This window comes from Anarhichas minor, unplaced genomic scaffold (assembly GCF_050575085.1).
Source record: "Anarhichas minor isolate MPS153535 unplaced genomic scaffold, ASM5057508v1 ptg000007l, whole genome shotgun sequence".
Classification (NCBI taxonomy): domain Eukaryota; kingdom Metazoa; phylum Chordata; class Actinopteri; order Perciformes; family Anarhichadidae; genus Anarhichas; species Anarhichas minor.
Genome location: NW_027466453.1, coordinates 18,998,793 through 19,023,583, shown reverse-complemented (window position 1 = coordinate 19,023,583; position 24,791 = coordinate 18,998,793). Strand labels below are relative to the sequence as shown.

General features: G+C 40.1%; 2 protein-coding genes across 2 annotated transcripts in view; one reads left to right on the top strand and one right to left on the bottom strand.

The window, feature by feature from the left end:
* The window catches only part of tmem184a (transmembrane protein 184a), a 19,424-nt gene extending 4,809 nt beyond the window's left edge, over positions 1–14,615 (top strand). Inside the window, exons 3-8 of the mRNA XM_076086417.1 lie at positions 648–738; positions 3,596–3,671; positions 8,127–8,218; positions 9,595–9,764; positions 9,842–10,039; positions 12,227–14,615. Of these exons, the coding sequence (XP_075942532.1) occupies positions 648–738; positions 3,596–3,671; positions 8,127–8,218; positions 9,595–9,764; positions 9,842–10,039; positions 12,227–12,456 (857 nt within the window). The 3' untranslated portion in view covers positions 12,457–14,615. The remainder of the gene's footprint in view (positions 1–647; positions 739–3,595; positions 3,672–8,126; positions 8,219–9,594; positions 9,765–9,841; positions 10,040–12,226) is intronic.
* mafk (v-maf avian musculoaponeurotic fibrosarcoma oncogene homolog K) lies at positions 13,804–24,791 on the bottom strand. Its single transcript, XM_076086418.1, is given in 4 exon segments — positions 13,804–18,226; positions 18,311–18,389; positions 24,560–24,650; positions 24,653–24,791. Coding segments are annotated over 4 exon segments (753 nt in total). The 3' UTR covers positions 13,804–17,782.

Sequence of the window (24,791 nt, the reverse complement as noted above, 5' to 3'; positions counted from 1 at the left end):
TTTTCTTAAGGTAGGATATTTTGTCAAATGTATTAGTTATAATATTCAGATATTATTTAAACACTGTTCTGTGTACATTGTAGTTCAATTGCCTTTGCACATTGCAACTGTCGTTGTGTATTTGCTTTGTATGTTTTAAGACCAATGTACTTTACTAATGTCAAAGGTGAATGATATGCAAAATGGATTACAAGTCATTTGAAAAAGGGGGAAGTAGGAAATACATTATTCAGGAGATTAGTTTCCAGTTTGCAGGCCAATTTTGTGGCTGATTGATAAGTGCAGCGCATCAGAAAGCAGTAAGACTGGACTGCCACCAGCGGCTGCGGCTAAAACATAATGAACCTTCTCTTGACTGGACACCATCTGCATTAGCTTCATTTAATCCCTCTTTAAATAGCAACAAAGGATTAGGAAGGGATTTCCAAGACACAGAACCCTTGGAAGCTTCTTAATGTAAAGACTGAAACATTTATTGTTCCAAAATGTAGGACTAATTATTTTTTATCATGTGGATGTTTTCTCCTCTGAAATGATTTGACCTTTTTCACATGAAGTTATACTTATGAAGGTGACGAGATATTCTACAGTTAAAATCATGCCATGGTTCATAAGTTTAAGAAGTAACTCTTTTCTTTCTGTCGCAGCGTTCGTCATTTACAATTTCCTGAGCCTGTCCTTTGAGTATCTGGGAGGAGAGAGTGGGATCATGTCAGAGATCCGAGGGAAGACCATACAGTGAGTGATTTCGTTCTAATTCATACACGTACATACCGGTTTGGTTTGGTACTGGCTTGAAGATTTTTAAAGTACAACCTTCACTTAAGCTCAACTTGGACAAATTACAATATGGTTTCATCTTCATGTTTACAATCACAAAAGGTGCAAGGTGCATCTTGCTGCCCTTGAATTAGCATTTGGTGTGAACAACCCAGTGAAAGAGCAATAAACAAGTATGTTGTTAATCTGTGAATCTTATCCTTTATCTCAGAGCTTTTGACCAGCCTCAGACAGGCTGTGTTTTATGGCCGACTCAGCCGCAGCGCAGCAGCTCTTTTGCAGGTTCTCAAGACAGTGGAGACACTAATGTTGAGCCCTGATAAATGGTGGCATCGCTCAAAGCTGTCCACTGGGGATGAGGCATAAATTCTACATCTGGTTTTAGATTAAAATCCCTGCACTGCCTTGCTGTTACGCGCCCTTTAGGATTTCGAGAGACATCAAATATTGTGGATAGTATCGTAGCGTGTTAATGTTCAAGTCAAGTATGTTTTAATCAGCAGCATGGCAGATTAATGACGCATTTAGTGTGTGTACACCATTACCATTGTGTTGGCATGTTAGAAACATGGTCTCTGCCTTTTAGCTGCACATTAAACCTACTCCTTTTCTAATAAATATTGTACATCAATATAAGCTTCAGTTTAATTTGTGATGTTCCCATTAATCAACTTGATTAAGTGTGATATTCCTAAATAATACACCTCAGATGTCCACAGGTTCTGTGGGAATGAACACAGAGCAAGAAATACTTTCACAATGCAGGCAAATCCAAATTTGTTTCTCAAATTCAACTTGACTGAATATACATGCTCTCATTTGCAAGTGATGACGATGCATTTGAGTGTTCGTCAGTCATTTACAATTATGAAAAGGATTAAAATACGACGTGTAGACTATTCGATTATTTGTTTGTTGGGTAAGTATTCTGTTTTCAAATTTGGTATTTGGATATTTTTTTTTGAAAAAACAATACTTTACAATAAAAGAATCGCTATGAAACGAATGCCTTTAATTAAACTGAAAGACACGTCTTACAGCGCTATGTGGTCCATCCCAGCTGACAACAGAGTTGGCTCAGTCCCACCCAAGACAAGTCACGGATACAAGCCAAGCCAGAGCCCTCGTTGTTATAACCTATGCGGGGCTTGGGCCTAAAGGGCTGAGTGGAAGCCTCCGGAGGCTGCATTATCCACAGGCTTGCAGACGGTCACTGCCAGAGAGGTGGTGATTAATGCCCAGAGACGGCAGCCTTAAAACGCTGCTGTTTATATGCTGCATACTAACCGAGTGGTTAAAGTGCTCCTCCGGTCACGGCTGTCCTCCGCACGCAGCAGTTTGAGTCTTTCTCTCTTATTACTCCTTATTTCACTCTTTGTCTATCACTCGCTGAGAAGGATGAGGTGCGAGCTGTATTGTTTTCCGAGTGGAAACGGTAGACTTTTAGAGTTTTATAGGTTATATATATAATTTGTCATAAAACGGGCAAATTGCCACACGGCGAGGAAACCGGGAGAGGGTAAATAAAAATCGGGAGGGTTGGCAAGTATGCTTTAGGGGGAATCTGAATTTAGACCTAATCCTCATGTCTGCTCCTTCCAGGCTCAGTCCGTCAGCAGAGTCAGTCTTTCTCACCAGCTTATTTATTCCATCTGCCTCCCCACCCCCTAAACTGCCTCCTGAACACACCACTTACAGTAATAATAAACAAAGAATAGGTACAAAAATGTTATTACTTGTGCTGATACCAGAGCTTCTTCAGGCAAAAAGTCTTACCTACCGTTCAGTTCCTCGGTACTGTCAGACCAGATGCTGTTGTTTTAGCCCAAAACCATAAAGTTAATCTGCTAAAGACGCCATAAGACCAAGCAGCCTTTAAATCCACTGTCTCACACAACGCCTTGAGCTACTACTGTTCATGTACATGTATTGTTCTATGGACATGTAAAATTACCGCAATATTTGTTTTTCATTAATGCTCCAAATGCTAGTATTCCGAATCAAAATGAAGACGATTGTATGTGCAACTGCACACAATCTGGTGTAAGCAGCTTGTCTTTCACTTTACATTCATGGTTTTTATATAGCTGTAAATAACTCCCAATTGGGATTTTGTCATGTAGGCAGCTTATGCAGGAACAATATAGTCTCATTTTGTGGCATTTTTTTGTCAATTGTCACTCGGTGCCAATTTTTGACTCTTTTTAACCTAGTACATTTTATTAGTTTTGTGTTTTTTATATTTTTGATCCTACATGCGTGAAGTAAATTATGTGGTCAAAATATTTGGAACATCTCTCAATACATCGCAGTCAAATACAACACCACTCAGAAAATATACCATAGAACTGAGCAGTAACAATAATGTTCATTATAGATTGATCTGTTGATTATTTTCTTGATAAAACGATTTTTAGTTTTGTCTATAACGAGGTGATGTCTTCAAATGTCTTGTTTGGTCCGACCAACAGTCCAGAACCCGAATAGATTCAGTTTACAGTCACATAGAGGCAAGAAAAACAGGAAAGCCTGGCTGATGTTGGATAAACTGGGAGAGTCAAATGTCAGGCGTTTTTGTTTGAAAAACTTCTAAAACAATCAATTCTTTTTTTGATTAATTGACTAATCGATGAAACAAAAAATATAAACATTTAAGGAAGCTAGTGTTTATTGTGTGTTCTAGCTGTTGTAATACAAAGTAGCTGTGTTTCTATTTTACATCTCACTCAATACATTCTTTAACTCGCTTCTATTATCTGATGCTAAATGTTTCAGTGTTGACTTAATAGCTCATCATGTCCTCTTGTCTTCACAGGTCAAGTTGTCTGTACGGTACCTGCTGCCTCGGCGGAAAGAGCTACTCCATCAGCTTCTTAAGATTCTGCAAACAGGTGAGCCTCATCCCCTTATCGCGGCACAAGAGATGCTCCTTTTGACCACTGAAATATATTTACACCCACTGAAAATAGGAATATGTCAAATTGTCTTGGAAAAACTAAACAAAAAATACTGCGCTATAAATTACCATTCTGCCCAGATCTCCATACTGCTTAAAAATGACAGCTGTTATAATTGGCTGTGTGCTTTTCAGAGGATAACATCCACTGGTTTAAAAAGAGAAAAGAATCAAAAGCAACTGAGGCCAGGTGAAAGCGGCTTGATAATAAACACAGAGCGATGATGTGAGCTGTCAGCGCAGCGCTCCCAATGTCTTGGGATGCTGCACAATCTACCAGCCTGATTTAAAAAAAACATTGGAATTGAGCGTTATGTCTTCAAAACAAAATATATGGTGAAATGAACATTTCTTTTCTTTAGAAGTGGCAAGTGATAAACAATCGGTGTGCCTCCACAGGAGTCTAAGGTGAAGTGTTTTTAAAAGGAAAACACGGCAAGTTCTCTCTGGTGGCATATCTGAAACAAATCGTAGTTAAAGGATTTTTCTTTGTGAGAGGACAATTAAAGATCCGAGCGTTATTAAAGAGCATTATACTCCCCGTTGTAGCATAAAACCCCCACCAGGTCTGTTGGAGTTTGCTGGGTGTCAGTGCAGTGAAAGTGTTGGCCTCAAGCGAGGGCTTAGCACTGATTTATTCAGCTTTTTAAAATAGGTCAACAACATTAACAGTCATGCACAGAAAATTTCAGAAATCAATATATTGAACACTTCAGATTATTAATTGCTGTTTTGCAGGTCAACTCCCAGGAAGTGAGTGGATTCAAAGTAGTGATAATCTGCTGTCTGACTTATTTATTATAACTTCAAAACTCAATAATATTGATCACATAGTGTTGTCACTTGGAGAAAACACCAGTGCGTTCGTCTTTAAAAGAAAACTTCAAGGTGAAATATCTATAACAGCACATCAAAGTCAAATACAAAAACTAGTGGACAGGACCTTAGCAGAGCACAACATCTGAATGGCCTTGATCCATTTTGTGGGTGGTGGGGTCGGCGTAAAAATTCTTTGCACATTTTGGGGAAGCGTCAGTATTTGATTGGATGAGTGGTTAACAAATGACTCACTGATATGGAAAAGCAGCCTAGACTAATTGTGGTTCTGAGAGATAAGGTTAGAGGATAAGCTGCATTTCAGTTTAAGTCCTTTATCACATTTTTAGACGCTTTATTTTCCTAAAAACTGGGCAAAAGTCAAATGCTGCGTCCCAGGGAAAGCTGTTGTGCTGTTGAGGATGCAAAAGACGAAGGTTCATTGTGACTGCGTTCATGCTACACCTGGCTTTACAACAGCACCTGACCCTTCGTACGATGTTCTTTCACTACACAAATGTAATCATTTAGTAGCTGTGTTTTTTGCTGATAGTTTTCTTTTTTTTTTTTTTTTTTAAAGTAGAGATAAAATGAAATATACCTTTTTAACCCTTCTAGATCATGTCTCTGGTAATATTGTGCACCTATTTAACAATATCTGCAAAAAATCAATTTGTTCGTATTTTTATGTCAAAATCGAATAATCTTTTTCTCCTGTAAAACAGAATATGAAGTGTGCTTACGTAAGCTTATACCAACCAATTTCAACCAATAATATGACATCCATCCATCCATCAATCAATCTGCAACTTTTAGCGACACGGTAGATGTGTGTGGAGCCACAGACCTCTGGAGCACCGTGTTGCGCTTCATTTGACGTCCGCCCACTTTTTTTGCCGTTCAATCAAATGCAAAGGATTTGATTTCAATCCCTCTTGTAGTTGTACACCGTTCAAATATTCTGTTTCGTTCTAAAATACAAACTGTACAGAAGCTAAAGGCGCTCTAATTTCCGTTTCACTGGGTCTTTAAAGGGAAGAACAGCAGCCAGAATGCACAAGCAGTTGATGTAGAAAATGTAACTAATTTATTGACATCAGACAGAGAGAGTTGCATAACATCTGTCCTGCTGTCCACTCTTGCATCTTTAATTCCTGCTGAGTGTGAGGATGACAATAACAACATTGACCTTGTGGCCAGATACATAAATGTGTTAATTAAACTGTTCAATCAATTTCGATGAATCAGCTTTGAGTGTCTGTATTGTAATACCCAATCTACAAAGTAGAGGGGTGTTGCTGTTTAATATACGACTCAGGAGAAATTTAAAAAGCAGTTCTGTCGATAGTTGCCACCAGTGAACTTTTGCAGTGAACTCTGATGTCGTAAAAAGGCTAACGGAGAGAAAATGCTTCGGGTCATTTCAAGCTGTGAATTCTCTGAGAAATGATTTAGTATTGTAATGGAAAACGCTGTCAGGCTGATGACAAAATAAAAGTCAAATGTGGTGAATATACCAGATGTGCATGTCATCCTAAATTCACAAAACCCTTTGATGCACCAGTTTGAAGTAAAGCTATTATTAAGTATGTAGTCTAAGTATATATAGTTAATGAACATATTCTGTTATCGTACATCTGTATTGTGTCGTTCACACTGACACATGTAGCTTAGTATTAAAGTATATTACTAGATTTGTATAGAGTCTGTGTGCGGTTATTAACTAAATTAATTTGAAGCAGAAACGGTGGTTGACTTTTAATCTACTAGTATTATGAACATGCATTGTGTTTGGAATATTAAGCATGTCCGGAAGTATCGCGCAAAATGATTTGCTTTGAAGCTTTTGGTACTGACAGTTTTTGCTCTCCCTGTGCCTGTTCTAGTGCCAACCTGTCACTTAATATTCTCAAAGCAAATCAGTTCTCTAAATGATTATTGATGTCATTTTGTCAAGCCCACGACCGACTTAGACTGGCCGTTCAAAAAAGCCTCCCTCTGGCTAATCAAGTCGAACGCTCCTGATCTGTTGCTTTCAAGTGCCGCAACGGGGATGGGAGTTTGGAGCAACCTCTGTCAAATTGGTTGGTTCAGGCTTCAATACACAACACAGAGGACACCTGTCCTCCAGTCTTGTATTGCATGCAGGTCGACATTCCTGTGCAAAACATCCTCCCTATCCACATCACCATGAAGACATCAGCATCAGATTGTTTGCTTTCTAGAATGACAACTTTAACAACGGATGTATTAAATGTATTTTATTGCCTTTTTAATTAATTTACTAGTTTGACATTTAAGGAAATATGCTTATTTTCTTACTTGCTGGTAATTAGATGAGAATATTGATACCACTCTCATATCTGTCCTTTAAGTATAAGGCTACAGCCAGCAGCCAGGTATTATTATTTTTATTTTTTATTTAATCAGGCAGTCTCTTTGACATTCAAATCTATTTTCCAAGAGGGACATTCACAGAATCATTCACAAGAACACAATAAGCAAAACAGAAACAACACCGCTACATGATGAGCAAGGAATTAAAAACTGTTAGAAGAATCATGTAAAACATCAGTTAATAAAGCTTTAAAATCTCCCAGGGGAATGCAAGACTAGGTTTAAGTGCAGTTCATTAAAAAGTGCTGAATACCTGAAACCAGTTCTGCCAACATTAGTGCATACGTGAGTGATCTCTAAGGTTAACAGGTTACTGGATTTAAATGAGAAAAGAGATGTGAGAAAGTTTGGAAGCTTCTACAGTAGAGCATTGTGAATGAATAACATGAGATGGTTATTTCTTCTTGACTGTAAGGAGATCCATCCAACTGCGTGATACAGAGAACAATGAGTCTGAATTGTGTCATTTGTGATAAAACGTCATAAACTATGATACACAGGGTTTAACAGCTGAAGTTAAGATACGGCGGCATGACAAAACATAATGTTTGTGCTAAGTTAGCTTCGCAGAAATGATTGGCCTGGAAACGTCCAAAATCCACCTTCAGGCACCTCTAAAGCTGTGGTTTAGGAAGTAGGGCGGATTGACCTTTTTAATTATAAGGTTGGTAGTTTGATTCCTGGCTCCCCCTGTCCGCATGATGTGTCCTTTAGCAAGACACTGAACCCCAAGTTGCTTCCTGAGCGCCCAAGGCTCCTCAATCTTAGGATGTGTGTAATCCAGAGGTTGAATTGCATTACGTTGGGCTGTGTAAAAAAAAAAAAGCTTTTTTTTTTTTTTAACAAGTTATATCTTATTTAAGTGATCTGTACTAAAATTTAAAGCTTAAAAATAAGTCCAACAAACAGTCCAACATATAACTGCCCATAAAACAGCAAATCATCTTTTTTACACTTTTTTTTTTTGTACGGATTAAACAAACAGGATATAACCTTTTTAATTTGTGTCCTTGCTTGTTGTCAGTGAGCCGTTACACATCTTTTTCAGGTTATAAGACGTACAAACCGATTCTGACGTTCTTCTTCTGACGTTCTTCTTCAGCCTTCATCTTCCTCCTCCTTCATGGTGTCCTTGCTTGTTTGGGTGTCTCTTTCTGAATTGTAATGTGTTCTCCAGGCGACTCTCCAGTTCTGTGTTGTCAAACCCATCATGGCAGTCATCACCATCATCCTGCAGGCCTTTGGCAAATATCATGATGGAGATTTTAAGTGAGCAGCACCTCTCTTTCCATTTCATTCGTTATGTATCTTGCATGTTCCATGTCGTTGCCAGAAGGCTTGTGTGCTGTTTATGTGCACATGGAGATGATTATATCACCTCTTCACAGTTGGCACGATGAAGATGTTTAGAATTAAAGGGTTTCATTTCAGACAAAGTGCTGGGATCAAACTTTCCTGTGGGAGTCTGCAGGTACTTTACTGCAGGTTGTCCCAGTTGTGTCAGCCATAATCACATCCTTCTGGCTGTTGCTGGTATTGCAAAGAGTAATTCAAAGGTTTTCTATATATCTACTAAAGAAACTATATTTCTTTATAAGTTTTCCCCAGATGTAGTAATTGTCTTGAAATGAAGACACTTAATTCTTATTTTATGTTGCACTCAGTAAAGGACAATATTATAACGGAAGATGTATTGTTTCATTTCATGCTTTTGCTTTGAATGTCGTACAAAGACGGAGGCAAATTGCAGACTGACAAACTTAATTTGAGTGTATTTGCAGTTGTACCATATGAGACTATAAGGGTCCCAAAATAATATGGAGAGGGTAATGCATCAATAAAATTGTCTAGTGTGTAATCAAAAGCTATAAAATTTGCAGCCCATAAACGGTCTGACTTATTTTCAGGTGCTCTTCTCCGCCTCTCGGCTCGGTGTCTCTTTCTGAAGATTCAGCTGTGACAACACTTGTTTCTAAACTACTCAGAAGAAGCACAGAGTTCAACAAGGGCTGGCGACAGACATTTATCAGATATCATTACCCTCTTACTGTCGAGCTAAAAGATAGACATGATTAAATTCTTCCTGCTTATTTCTCCATATACTTCAACAGCAAAATTAGCAGGCATAAGTAACTTGTCTTATTTCATGTCTTTCTTTAAGTCCTCTAGCAAGACCATGATGATTCACTGATTGTTTACTTATACATTATCAGCCAACCATGCACTGTATGGATAGGAGTAATTAGTGTAGTCACAGCTGAGGCCTCGGAGAAGCTCTCTGGAATGCAAAGAGGGTAGAGAGGCAGTCTGACAATGAAAGTCTGCCTGTTTATCAAATGCATTCTGAAATAAGAAGGACGAGTACAAACGGGCTTTATTAACTGCTTCAAGTAAGAGGCTAAAAGGGCTTTACTTCCAGCTGCTCTAACAATATGGCGGAAAAAGGTCATCAAGTTTGAGCTGCCAGTGTTTTTAATTCAGCCCAAAGTAATAAATGGATCAAAAACATGAATGGATTGTGGCCGTCAAAAAAATGTATTGAAGTTTCTGTATGCTGGCTTGTCATATGATCACAGACAGAAGTATTTCACGGTCATAAATTAACCAACTTTGTAATTCTGTGACTTTCCCTACTTTCTGTGCAGCATAAATGGAGGATACCTATATATCACCATCATCTACAACTTCTCAGTCAGTCTGGCTCTCTACGCTCTCTTCCTCTTCTTCTTCGCAACAAGTGACCTGCTCAGGCCGTACGAACCAGTGCTGAAATTCCTCACAATCAAATCTGTCATCTTCTTATCGTTCTGGCAAGGTAAGTTTGCTCATTCACTTTTTCTGTATCCGCACGTAAAAGTATAAATTGCTAATTAAAATGTTGCTGCTTTGTAGGAATGGTCCTCGCCATCCTGGAGCGCTGCAGCGTCATACCCAAAGCGCTCTACATCGATGGACATATAGTCGGCGCCGGCACCGTGGCAGCAGGCTGGCAGAACTTCATCACCTGCATCGAAATGTTCTTTGCTGCGATTGCCCTCCGATACGCCTTCACCTGCACCGTCTACCAGGAGAAAAAAAATGATGTGCCAGGTAAGCGCTGTAGCCTGTACTGCCCTCCTGTTCTCCCCCCACAGAATATGGACCGACACTGGCTTGATCTGACTGGCCATTTAGTCCAGTCAGACTGACTTTTAAAGTTAGATTTCACATTCAAGCCCTCTATTTTAACTGAAGGAACCAGCTGGAATGGCCACATGGTTACAAATTTGTACTTGAATTAAATGTAGTGCTGTCGTGATCAGTGTGTCAGGCTGATGAAGCCCCTGCCGACTCACCTGACCAAGGGCACACATTGGGCCTCGTGCAGCAATATTCTCTTAAATATCTCTTATATTTTCTATTCATTTAAAAATAAGGGAAGTCGTCTCCTGATTCACCAAATGTTCTTAACCATCCAAATCTGCGCTTACCCAGGTGTGCTGAGTGATGATCCAATGTGATCATAATTTAGGGGCGTGTGGCCGGTGTTTATTATTAGCATAGGTAACGCTCCTTAAACACGATATAAGTGCAGGTGTTGTGTTTTGTGCAAATACTCCAAAAACTACAAGAATCGGGAGAGATGCCACCAAAAACAAGGCTGAAAAAAGAACTTTAGCATTAGCTTGAGCGCCAGTACTGGTGTTACAGGAGATTCAAAAACCATTGAAGAGCAGTATGTAAGCCATTCAGAAGCTGAATGTTAATTATATATAATATTAATACGTTTTTTTTATGTTCATCAAATTTAACATTTCCTCCTACCTAAAAGAAGAGCACAACTAAGGAAACATTGGTGAATCTCAGAGATCAGTGAGTGCTAACACAATGAAATTGTGGATGCAAACACGAACATGAAGACATTTGTTCTTATAGTGCTTCCTGCGTGAGGCCTGTTGTTACTCATGGCTCAGAGGACAGTTGCCAGTAAAACAATGAAGAGGGATTGAAACGCCACAGTACAGTAACAGAACAGGGAGGGAGCGGCACCCCTTGACGTCAGTGCTGCTTGCAAGTCAAAGACAAATGGAAGCCATGGGAAAAGCCTTCCGCAGTGATATCAATCATTTTGCCTGTTTTCTCCTGCTATAGGAAACCCTGTGTTCCCTTGAGCTGCTTAACATGCAGAAGTACTTGAGGCGATGATGAAAAATGAAACGTTTCTGTATCTACTTGACATTACTTTTGTTTAAATCAAGATAAAATAATTGGTTAAAGTATAATAATGATGTGGAATGGTTTGACAGCTCATTATTTCATTTTTTTGTTTAGTTAGTTGTGTTGCTTCAGCCATCCAGTCCCCCTTTGCAACTTTTTGACATTACCATTAACACTGTAGTTCAGCTGGTGCACACCCACCCTCAGGTGTTGATGTGTGTGACTGCAGATATTGCCACTCCTCTGGTTTACCCTTCCTCTGCGTCCACTCCGGCAGTAAGGAGAAACTCAGCAGACCGTACATAACTGCCCTGGACACCCATCCACCCACCCCACCTTGCCCTTCTCTTTGCCACCTCCATAAGCCGATCCAGACAGCACTGCCAGTGACCCTGAAACAGAAGGCTGTGGATGTCCGCCCACCCTTTTTTCGCCTTGAACACCCTTTTCGTTCTGGGAAAAATTCAACCTGGCTCCCTGCTGGGGGCTAAGGGACCATCAGTGAGGACAATGCCTGTGACTGAATTGTGTTCGGCCCATTTATAAACTGCAGCCAGTGAAGTCATGATGAAAGAAAGACATCATGCCTAAAGTTTTTATTTTTTTTTTATTTTTTTTTTTTTTTAACCGATCAAATATTACTGCTGTAATGTCGCACAAAGGGTAGTTGATGGTACCAATTAAACAAAAAGACAATTAATCGATAGACACAATTTATTTGACAAGCCATTAAGTGATTTATCCAGCAAAAATGCAAAAACATTTGTTGTTCAGATTTGTGTTATCTTATATGATTTAAGGTTCATGATGTAAATTTTGTAGCGAGTAATATGAATGTCTACTTGGGCATTTCTTTAAATTTTTTGGACAATGAATAAATGAAATGAAAATGATGATTTGTTGTTAGTTAGTTGTGTACGCTGGGCTATTTCTTGGCCGGGAACAGTTCTCAGGCAACCAAAGGAGACTCCAGGATGTAACTGTCTAGCTATTCTTTTAAAGTTGTAACATTGCAGTCACGGTCATGATTATCTTCTCAAGCATCTTCCAACCTCCCTTGTGCCTATGTTGTTCCTACAGAAAACATCCCTCCTATGCACAGCATCTCCAGCGGTCTGAAGGAGACCATAAACCCGGGAGACATGGTACAGGATGCGATTCACAACTTTTCCCCAGCCTACCAGCAGTACACCCAGCAGTCCACACAGGAGGTAGTCCAGCCCAGCACAAACGGAAAAGTGGCCGCAGGCAACAAGACCTCCCGCAAGTCTGACAAAATCATGCTGATCACCTCTGATGATGAGTTATAGACATTTTTTCCAGCAAGATGCAGGTGTTTGGGTTCTTGTCACCCATATCTCTGACCTCTGGGGAATCAGCTGTATTGCACATTACACAGAGCTGGATTGAATCCAGGTGTTTCATTTTTATTATCCCAGTATTTAAGATGGACTGCTTGCTTCTGTCCTGTTATAATGAATAATTTAATCAGCAAGAGGAGGATGAAATGAATAGTATTTTTTTTTTTTTAATTGATAGCTCAATGACCGGAGAACTCGCCTGTCTTCATCTCGGCAGGAATAATCTCAGGAAGATAACATGTCACCTTCACGGTATCAGAGACATCTGGAGCTGTGCATTTTCTTTAAATCAAGCTGCAGCAGTGTCCCTGATCCTGATTCTGTTTCATTCATTGTGTCACTGCTCATTCTCTGGACGTCTGCAGTGCGTTCCCTCTGATTCATGTCAGTTTCAAAGAGGAAATGATTAATATGTGACTCCAGGAGGGAAGCAGGGAAGCCAGCGATGGCTGGGAATGACACTTTATGGACCGTCTCTCACATCTGCTCGTTTGAAGTATTTGCTGAGCATTCCTCTGCATGGTTCCCTGACAAATGGAAAGATTTGTTCAGAGACACGTTCGTTTTGGAGCAGGCACTTCAGACTGTAGTACTTCGCAATCCTTTGTATTTACCGTAGCATGGACAAATTGGATAAACCTGTCTCCTCCAAAGTGGGAGTTCTATTCTTCTCTTTAATTTTCCCAGCATGCTAAAGAGTTTAATTCAGTGCAACTAGACAGCCGTTCAACAGATGCTCGCAATTAGTCTTTTGTAGCTTCTGCACTATTGTAAAAGAGTTTGTCAGACCCTTTTTTTTGTTTGATGCGTTCACATCACTATTCGTGTTAAAATTCCGTGTTCCAGGGATTATGAAATGCACAGGATTTGATTGGTGTAAATTGTGGTAATTCATATGTTCTGTTTATGTAAAAAGCCAGGGATAACCCTGTTTGGAATATTTTAACGTAATGTGTGTATTCAGACCAAACCAAATTCTGTGTGGAGGAAAAGTAAAGCAACAAATCTGTGTGGGTTGAGAGACTTTGTAGTTTCTTCTCCCACTTAGTTTTTTAGAAATGCTATCTGTATTTATGTGACATGGGAGACGTATAGCTTTCCTAGTACATTGTTGGAGACCCCTTCTGTTTATCAAGTCAGAGGTTGTTTGAATGTTCATACCTTCTTGTGCCAATTATAGCTGTCTTTCTGGGAAAGCAGAAATCAATTGAGTTGGGTACAAAGATATAATTGACTTGTGTGTCTTATTCCTGTTTTTGTTTGTGTAACTTGAACTGAGTGAATCTGCACTTCACATTGAGGAAAAGAAAAGCTTTATTTGAAGGTACAAAAACAGACACTGCAGACTTATTTATAGGAATAATTTACCATTCTTTAAATCGGAGTAGAAACAAATACAGACTTTATTTGTACATGAGGGTAGTTCATTGAGAAAACATGTAAGTAAATGAATGTAAAATAATTTAGGTGTTTGTTTTTTTTATAAAATTACACAATTCAATGAAATAAATATAAAATATATATATGAGCAGAGTAATGACTTTGTTATGGGTACATACTCAGTTTATGCTGCCTTATTACTGTCCTCGTTTGGCCTCAACATGTTGTTTTGAGACTAGAACAAGGAAAACCATTAACATCTGAAATACAAACATAGAAACCGCTGATGTTAAACTAACATGTAATGTTTTTCACCCACAACCCTATTATCCATAGAACCTGCTCCAGTCCTTCTATTGTAGAGCTTCTTCTGAATTTATAGTAGAAACCTCTTCGATCTAGAGTACTAACACTGACTTTCTACATGTCTAAAGTTAAATACTGTAGCTTGTTGGACTGGCAAAGCTTGTGTGTGACATCTTATTTAATCAAAGTCATGTTTTCAGGACGGATTTTTAAATTAAAAACTTGAATACATAGTCAAGATACACAAGAAACCTAATTTCCATACATACATTTGCATTGTTATGGTTCATAAATGTGTAAAATAACCACTGATGTCTTTAAACAGTTCCATTACAGCTCCTTGGTTTTGTATAACGAGCTGCAGTTGCTTCAACAGGAAGAAAGACTCCATGGTAGGTAATGCTTCTACCTCTTCTCACCCATGCACTTTGTCTACATTCATGTATAACGCTCACTAACATTATTTACAGGACTGCTTTTATCTCAGCAAAAAAGTGGCTTGTAGAAAATGTAATCATTAAAATAAGTGCTTGTGGTAAGCTAGCCTAAGAGCAACACGTATTTGAGAGCTTGACCTGTGCTCAGTCACACTGGATAAAGGATCAACAACAAAGAACTTAATTCACCTGGAGAGAGGTTTTGTCTTTTTACTAAGGCACAGTACGGAAATGTGTACTCCTTAGTTTTTATTTTTAAGATGTGCTGCCTAATCAACCTTGGATCCAAATTCAGTAATATGTGCTAAAATTAACAAATGTCTAATTTTCCAGCATTTTGTTTTGAAACTTTACCACAAGAGGTCACTAACGCTGGTCAGAATATATATAAATAATTCTTATTCTTCTGACTCAATTTTGACACAAAAAGGTTTGGGTGGACAATTTTTAGCAGCTTTGGAATTATTTTCCGGTAAAGTTTCTTAGAGGTTACAAAAGCGTTACGATCATCGATCATTTGAAACAGTCAACTAAATCAATTGGCATTTTGAGAAAAATATATTGTCCTTATGTCCAGAACAAAATGCAGGTTCCAAAATAATAATATAATTTCTTTCTTTTTCTGAATAAATGTAATTTATTCTGTAACTAATGGAGCCCATAAGGCCCAACTGAGAATTTACAAGTTATGAAGTAAAATTACATGTTCTTTACTATCTATGAGAACTTGCAGTCAATGTAATTTCTTGTTTTTTAATAGTTAATTCTTAACTTACAGATAATTAGTTGCAGCTTGTATGCAACTCTAGGTACGGTCTGTACTTTGACAACGAGACAAATAACATCAAAGTTATGAAAATAGTTTTCTCATTGTACATGTGAATACAACTTATTCAGAAAAAGGTCAGCGTCAACATAGACTGATTAAGAATGATTACATAATCACACCACTCCCAGGATAGTCGAAGACATAAATATAGAAAAATCTGTAATATATATATATACTGTATATGCATACAAAACTAAGTATCAGAAAAAGAACACAGGATGTATCAACGTAGAAACCAAGTGAAAATACAAAAAGTAAGAACACAGCATTGCCCCTGCCTAAAAATCACAGCAGGTTGTACAGCAGCAAAGTTCCCCAAACTGTTCTTTGCAGCTATGGAACAGGGGGAAAACTCATGTCCTCTTAGCCAAGAGACAATCCTGACATGAACAATCTCTATTGACTTCACTCCAAATTAGGAATGGATCCTCAGTAAGAACGGCTTGATTTCAAGTGAATTTCATATTTAGATACCTCAAAACGTACAACGGGAGGAAGGTATTTACTGCATTTAGTTGTCGCGACATCACCGTTTCTAGAGATGGGTGTCAGGAGTTCTCTTGCAGAAGAGTGTGTCAAAAGCAAGGTTAATGGCTACTGTTTCAGAGTTACCAACACCCCAGCAGCAGCACTTTTCGTGACCCAGCAGTAGGAATGATTTCTATTTGGACGGAGTTCTCAATGTAAAGTTACAAAGGAGGCAGTGGGAGTTTTATCATTTCGGTAGTCTGTAATATACAGTAAGAAAGTTCAATTGCATTTCACTTGTAAGGATCACTCTCATTATCACTATATCCAATATGGATTACCTGCCAAAGAGTTGCGTATAAAGGAAAGAGGCAAAACAGAACCCGGTAAGTGCTGTGGTGTACGTATCGGAGAGGATACTGTCCGGTACATTAGGCTTGACCTTGCAGTCGGGGATCATACCACGTTTAATCATCGTCATGCAATTAAGCCCTGCCAACTTCAGAAATACAAGAATGGCTTCTGTCGGCGATCTCTAATTCGAGGAATCAGTTGCCCTGTGAAATGTTTTCTTTTATACGGCATCCCAACCTGCTTTTAAAAGTGCTCTACAATGATTCCTGAATCCGAACAAATGCTCACTAATCTCTTTCCTACGTCGCACTCTTCCCAAATCTGCCTGTTTAATCAAATAGCATTTACAATTTGTGGAAAACAAGTATTCACCTCTTTTGCATTTCAAAATACTCGAGCAGAAGTTGTGAATACTTTCTCTCGTTAAACGGGCCACAAAGCTACCAACAGAATCACTTGCAGCACCTGTCCAACCACCTCCGATGTCTTAAACAACATAGCTAACTGTACACAACACTTTTCAGCCCCTCTGACAAATCCAACAACTTCTCAAGCGTTGCATGAATGAGCTCTGACAGCAAATCTAATGTGAAAAATGGTACAAATGGCCATCTTTTATATTCCACAAGTCCAGCAAAGGCTTGCACACACATTTTGGCCTAACAATTGAGTTTTAAACTCATCAAATAAAACCTAAATTAGGCCGAGACAGACGACGGCAATATAAACAGCACATCACGAGTAGAGGCCTTTAGTTGAACGTTGGTCAGTCATCAAACTGCATAATGCAGTGCTCTCCATAATGTACCACAGAGAGCCATGTGTAGGCAGGTTTCAACTTCAAATCAAACAGGTGATTTTAGTGCTTAGCATCGTCCAACAGAGAAGAGGAGCTAATCAGTGAAAACATCTGTTGTGTTTGGCTGGCTCTTGAAAGGCAACTGGTTGGAGACCACTGGCAACTGTAGTTATAAAGAGGCGTCCACCTGACCTCAAAGCTGGAACAATACATCCTCTTTGTGTTAAACTACATGCAAATATTATATATGGATCACTTATAGATCCCTTTTAAGGCAACAGCTTCAAAGGCTAAATTTACATTGAAATTTGGCATTGGCTGTACTGTCACATACAGTATGTACGACTAAACCAACGCTGCCACATTAAGGCATGTCGTATACGTTTTCACACTGGAGTAAAAAGCAAATCTTAGCTAACAGTCATGTAGGACGGGGTCACAGAGGCCCAGTACCTTGCCGGTGCTGGGGGGTCAGGGAGGGGGGAGTTTGCACAGTGCACAGACAATGTAGATTGTGTAAGAGGGACAGAAGGAGAGAGACAGAGTTGTGAATGCAGCATAACGTCACATAGAGCTTGCCACCCCATTCCATCCCTCAGTCTAACTACCGAGCGTCCTCTCAGTACAGGATGAGTGGGTTCAGGCTGGGTCAGAACCAGGAAGGACCAGGCCAGGCAGGAGAACAAGAGCCCACTCCTGTCACTAGGAGAGAGAGAGAGTTGAGAACGGGGTCGGGCTGGAGTTGTTGCGGTTGGAGGACTTGACGATGGTGATGACGCTGGTGGTGGCCACCTTGCCCGGCGAGAGGGGCCCGCGGGTCACGGACCGGGCAAAACACTGCAGGGCCTCATACTTGGCTCGCAGGGAATCCAGCTCCAACTTCATGCTGGCGTTCTCGCGGGCCAGCTTGTCCACCTCATGCTGCAGATCTATCTTTTGTCTCTCCAGCTCCTCCTTCTGGGTGACACGTTTGATGCGGCAGCTGGCGGCGTATCCCCGGTTTTTCAGGGTCCGCCGCCGCTGCTTCAACTTCGCAACATCATCCTTGGTCAGCCCACGCAGGTGCAGGTTGAGCTCCCGCACGGACATGGCCACCAACTCGTCGTCGCTGACCACTGGGGCATTCTCACCCGCCTCCTTCTTTACCTGCAGGACATGAGCAGAGGGTGAAGAACAACACCATGTCTGAATATTAACAACATCCACATTTCTCAAACTTCTCTCACTTACCTTTAAAGCGTTGCTCGTCTTAAAATTAGTCGTCATTCCCTGCATGCAGACAACTGGCCAGAATCTCACAGAAGACACACTGAAAAAAAAAAAAGACAAAGTGAAACACAACATATAAGGTGATGGAAAGTCACAAAGTATTTATTTATATATATTATGTGCTGTAAATACAATTTAGAGATACTGGCATGTTACTTAAGTATTTCCTTTATATACTTACTCCACTACATTTAATAGGGAATTATTGTACTTTTCAATCCACTACATTTATTTGACAATTTGGAATACCGATCACGTTACAGATTAGGATTTTAGAGACAAAAATGTGATCAGTTTTTAAAATATGATGTGCATAATTAAAGGATCTCCCTTTGGGCCAGTTACAACATTAAAATGCTGCTCACATCTTTCTATCAGAAATAATAATTCAGTAACTTAATATATAATTCTAGATCACTGATGGGGCATTTTATATTTTAAAGATGTTTGCTGAGAATACTTCTGTACTTTTACTTGGATTTGAAGTATTTTTAAATTGTAGTATTTGATGATACTCTTACTTGTAACACATCTCGATACTTTTTCTACTAACGCATATTTCTTTTGTATATTGCAGATACTAACATCAGATTGGCACTCCTCCCCACAAATTCACTTTAAAGACACCTCAAAAACAGTCCAGGGTTACGTCATGTGTCGACATGTATGCTTGCGTGATGGAGTCACTGACGCCAGCAGAGGGCAGCATGACCACATTAAACACGAGCACTGGAGAGTGCCTGTATTCACTTGTTAGAGGAGAGCCCTGGCAATGTAGTTCACGACACCAAGCAAGCTTAGAATCAGACAACCTCTCTCTACACAACTTTGCATCAAAGCTCTGTGTACTCGTTACAGTGAGGCACATGCTCTCCTGACTGCTGCCATGGCCAAAAAAAGCGAGAGCGCTGAGCTGTGATCCTGTGAGAGGCACACATCCCCCCAAGGCTCCATTTCAGGACCTGCCGACCAGCCTGACTACGAGTGCACTGTTCCATGCTCGACTGCTGCCATGGAAACGCCCTGCAAATGGGCGTGGGAGTGTGAGTCACATGGTGACCAAAAGGGTAAACAAGTCTCATTCACAACCGCACCACAGCCTATTCATAGTACAAATAAGAAGCACCAACTTGTGCTGATAACTGATAAACATCCTGTATCCTCAGTCTGTCCCTTTTTATCCTGTTACATCCCTTAAATCCAGTTTAATGTACATTGTTTATTCCCTTAATCAGATGTCTCGGTATCTACCACTCTGCCTCCTCATGGCACATTAAAACAGACCGTCAGCATAACATTTACAGTTATGCTGAACTTTACAGGGCAGTAGATACGCATGTGGAACATTCCTGGAGATAGAGTGTCACAGAGAAATACTTTCCTTTATAGTCACTGATGTATTTTTGCTGTGAGACAATGTAGTCTGTGGATTTAGGCCTGTGTCTCGCTGGTTGGATCCTCTTACACTGGGCTTTCCTGAGCTACTCTATGCCCTTATTTATCTCTGGCGGATATATTTAGCCCACAGTGCTGACACAAGTTTCTGCCAACTAAACAATTTAAGTGAGCAAGCGATAAGTGATACCTCAGTAAGAGGGCAAATAGTCTCAGCAGTCCTGTTAGCTGCAGCTTTCATGTGAGGACATACTCAGGGTGTGGCTGCTCTTTTTGGGATGTTTATCACGATTGCACATCCCATGGCTGTGTTGCTAATACAGGACTTTGCAACTGTTGATTTACAGTTCCTTATTGCAAGAAATAGTGCAGTCGATACAAAAAACAACGTTGTCTTTGATTTGACCTGAACATCAGTCAATGATTTATGATACTGTATATTAAATTCAACATTGCTGTCCACAGAATGAGGTTCATCTGCTTGTGACAAAGACTTTTCCTGACTTGGAAAATAAGCAGATGAGAAATACGTGTACCAGTTAAACCCAGCACCACATAAATGCACGTTTAGACACTCTGAGAACATCTGCTCCTCTCTCTGGTGTACTTCATTGATTTTGCAAAATAACACATGCAGCAAAGAATTGCATAATTGAGATTTAAGAAGCATTAAATAAAGATGAAGAACTGAAATATGTTCCTCGACAACTAGTTGGCCCAAACAGCCTAATTTAAGTGGTATTGCATCAGAGGGGGTCCCTGGGTATATTCCCTGCAAAGATCACAGAAAAGTGGTGTGGGGCCACCCTCTCTTCATACAAGGGGCCTCCAGCTTGAACCAAGAGGCCAGGTTGTTTCACTGAAATTCTTGAAGCATGTGCTTATGTTTTTGCAACTCGCAGAGAGACAATGTTTTCCTGATCAAGATGCCAAAGTTTCCTCAGAGGAAAAACAGCAATTATATCACACAGCCAAATCCGCTCTTTACGGTTTTGCCCCTCAGACGAGACTTATTTTATAACAAATCATGGCTTCTCACTATAGTCAAAAACAACTCGTATTAGGTTTTTCATAACGGTAAGAAAAGGAGTCTGGGACAATACCTCAAAGAAAAGCCACAGATGGCGGGCAAAGAACAAAACCACATTCCTGAGTGAACACACATGTGCAAACCCTCACATGCACAACAGTGTTCACTGAAGAAGGAACATTCTGTCTGAATATGTCCTGCGATGCACTCTGCTATATGTGGGGGTGGAGTTCAGACAACCCCACTTGTAAAACAACGGCTGCAATATTCACAAAATGTCTGGAATTCAGAAGCGTCTCACATCTTTCACTTGCCCAAACAATTCAAAGGCAGCCTGTGTGCACATGCGTGGCAGTCAAGAGTGAGGGTCTATCTTTCATTTTACTTTTTCATACAACAAAGAAATAATGTTCCATTCCTCAAGATGATACTCTGATGGCTAATAACCCAAAAAGCACTATATTTCAGCCGCAATGTTATCACAAAGTTATGACAAAGTCTTACAAAAAAAGCAGATTAGAGCCATGGGGTGACACTCCTTAACTAACTGTCCATTACAAATGCCGTACACACATTTCATGGCTATGGTTGTGTGTAAAGCATGTGTCTTATTTGATGTGGAAAGCAGAATGTTTTCTGGTAAACCTGCTACTTTGTTCTTTGGGCGCACACATTGCTTTGAAGATGAACTGACCCTTTTAAGGCTATTTTTGAGAATGCTGGGGAAAAAAACGGGCAATGACAAATTTTTTACATGCGCACAAATCCGCCCCAGCTCTTAATGAGCAAATTCATGAAATAGTGTATGCACAAAGTCTAAACTTGAGACGAAGTCAGTTTAATAAACCTATGTATCATCTGTTCACTGTTTATACTGGTTTTAAAGTCAGGCATCTGGTCAACTTCAAGGCTGCACTTCAGTAACAGCAGGTAACTGTGGGGTGCAGCCTCCTCCTAAAATAAACAGCATATCAAAGACTTGTGATAAATGCAGAGTTAGCTTGTCTGGACTCTTTGTTTATCTTCTCTTTTTGTTTTAATTTAGGAGTAGGTTAAGCAGACGTGTTGCTGCCCTTGACAGCCTGATGCACTCTTCTGAGAAAGATCTCGCTGTTCTTGCATTTTTCTCAGAGGTGGTGGAGAGATTTGTCTGCAGACCGGTGCGCGCGTGCGTCTCTCTGTTCTTTCTCCAGCGCAGCACATTTGGTGGGATATTATGTGAAGGAAATGGAGAGCATAGCTGAGCAGTGTGAGTCATGCTGTTTACTGGTAAAAGCGACGACCAGCGGCAGGGAATCACACCCTCCCAATCTGACATTTCCTGGAAAATCCCGTTGTTTCACGGGGAGAAAGGAAAAGTACAGAGAACCTTGGATATGTCTGGCGTTAACTCCAGAACTTTTGTGGGGAAAGAGAGGAGAACTCAGAATATCTGAGCAAAGATATTGTCCCAACCAGGGACAATATCTGAGCAAAGATATTGTCCCAACCAGGGACAATATCTGAGCAAAGATATTGTCCCAACCAGGGACACTGGGATTCAAAGAAATGTCAAGAATGCAAGAAAATACTGTTAATAATTATCCAGGACCGTCCAGATTGTAGTGCTTCTCCTTCAAAACAACTAGCTGAGAAACTTGCAAAAGGTCAGACAAGATGTGACGGCAAAGCATACATTCTGAATGCTATGAAGTGCTTGTTTGTGTTGACAACATGCAATTTGAGTCACTTGTGAAATCAGGAAGTTGCGAAGGAAAAAAGATCAACAATTGAATCAGCAAGTCGGCCCCAGTGAGAACAGACAAGGCATTCCCAATAACACAACATATCCCACCAAATAAAACAATATAATCAATATTACGCAGTAGATAAATGAGTAATCTCGACACGTGCCACACCTCTGCGCATAACGAGGTGAAAGCAGTGGGTTGAGACCCGGCCACTGACAGAAAAACAACAAAAGGGCAGGATGCAAATCACTGTGGGTGGCAGAGTGAGCAGTCTCAGACGCTATATAACTGTCAGGGAGTCACTTTGGACAGACGCACAGCAGGCCTGTTCACACATCCATCTGTTATTGCCTGCATACACTCTGTTTGCCATGTTCAGCTGTGGATAAAATCACTGGCTTCCAAAGTCAACAATCAAGACTTGACATCTTTTTTCCAGTTAGAGGAGCAAAACACATCATGGTGAGCGTGTTCCCTGTGAGTCACAGCATCGCAAACCGCAGCTATTTCGCTTTCACAACACTAGACCACAAAAACGTTATGCCTTCGCTTTCATCCTTCACTACTGACCAGCAGAAAGAGAAATCCTATATGTCTGATGACAATGACACTGTATCCTGTGTTTTCAGGGGGATTTCTCCCTATGTCACTGCCACCGAGTATTGTGGCGGTAAAATGAGTCAGCCACAGTTACTTCTCCTTCCAAAGAAGACATCATCACTGTGGTGAATGAACCACATGTTAACCTCATGACAGGAGTGCACTCGCTCCCACCGCCTGCCTGAAAGCAGCAGACACTGTGTGCACCCACCCGAAACAACAGTGAATCACAAAAGCCTCTGAGATAGAAATCTGTGACCATCTAAGTGAAACAAGTTACTCAAAGACAAATACGTTCCATAAATTAATCACAATGGCCCTAAAAGGTCACAAGTCCAAGTTATTTTAAATTAAGTCAGCAGTATTATTTCTGAGGTAAAGTTGTGTTATTATCAGATAATTATTCAAAACAACAAGTTTCCTTATCTTTACTCTTGTCATAAATACTGTAGACCAGAAATGATAGCTAAACAGGGGGATAAGATAAATACTAGTGAGTTGTTTGTGGAAATATGTGCTGCTCCTGCTGTTTGGTGACTGCTTGTTTCTCCTTTGTAGGTCAGTCAGCCCCAGTGGTCTAACTTCTCATCGTGCCCTTTGTTCCACATGCCTAAAATGCTGACCACGTGTTGCTTCCAATGTCAAAGGTAGGCTGGTATGTTGCATCACAGAAGCCTAAATTAAATCCCGAAATGAAATCAGCAAGAGTGGCAGAATTCAAGGGGATGTGAGAATGTTCTTTATGACATAGTTTAAACGAGGGCAGTCAGGAAGTTTATTTCACTTCCATTTCCCCCCAAAAAAGCTAAGGTCAGTCCAGTGACAGAAAGAAGGCTATAAATAACCAAAACCGCTTTTATTCCCTTTTAAAAAAAATCTTGAAACAACTTATTATACTGCGCTCAGTAATACATGAGGGCGTTTTTAACAGTAACCGTAATACATATTATAGGCTAACATTGTAAACATCGCACAAACATTAATCTACTGATTTAGACTTATAGATTTAATATAATTTGTATAAAATACTTTCCTGAACGCTTTCACTCATTGAGACAATTCATCCACTTAAATAATTTAAAAAAAAATACCAGGCTGATTCAAATTCCTAAAAAAAAATAAAGTAAAAACAAAAGAAGCAGTTATTCAAATACTGCTCTTTTTTTAACACTTTTTAATGTTGTGCCCTACTTTTTTCACGCGACTACTCAGAACTTTTTTGGGCATTGTGTTATGTTACTCTAACACAACACGTGTCCACGCGACTGAAACATGCTACAAAGTCAACATCAACTTTCATGACCAGGATCAAAACCGTACATGAGTGGCGCGTGTGGTCAACATACTCCTATCTGCATGCGCCAATATGTCTCTGTGACAACTTCAGCAATTTAAAAAAGGCATGTCAAAACATCTTCCCAGAAGAAAAAAAAACACACACACACACAAGCTCACCTCTGTGGACTCGGATATTTGTGGACCGTGATGCGTAAAAACTGGCGGAGTAGGTTTCCGATACAGGCGGCGGAGTAACTTGACACAGTCGGTGTGAAGCGTCCAGCAGACGGGCAGCGGTGTAGCCTCGTACTGAATTAACTACAAAACAACAACAATGTACCAACATTCCACGCTCTGCTTCCGCAAGCACTCACGTCACCGATTCCTCGTGACCGCCCCCTCCATTCAT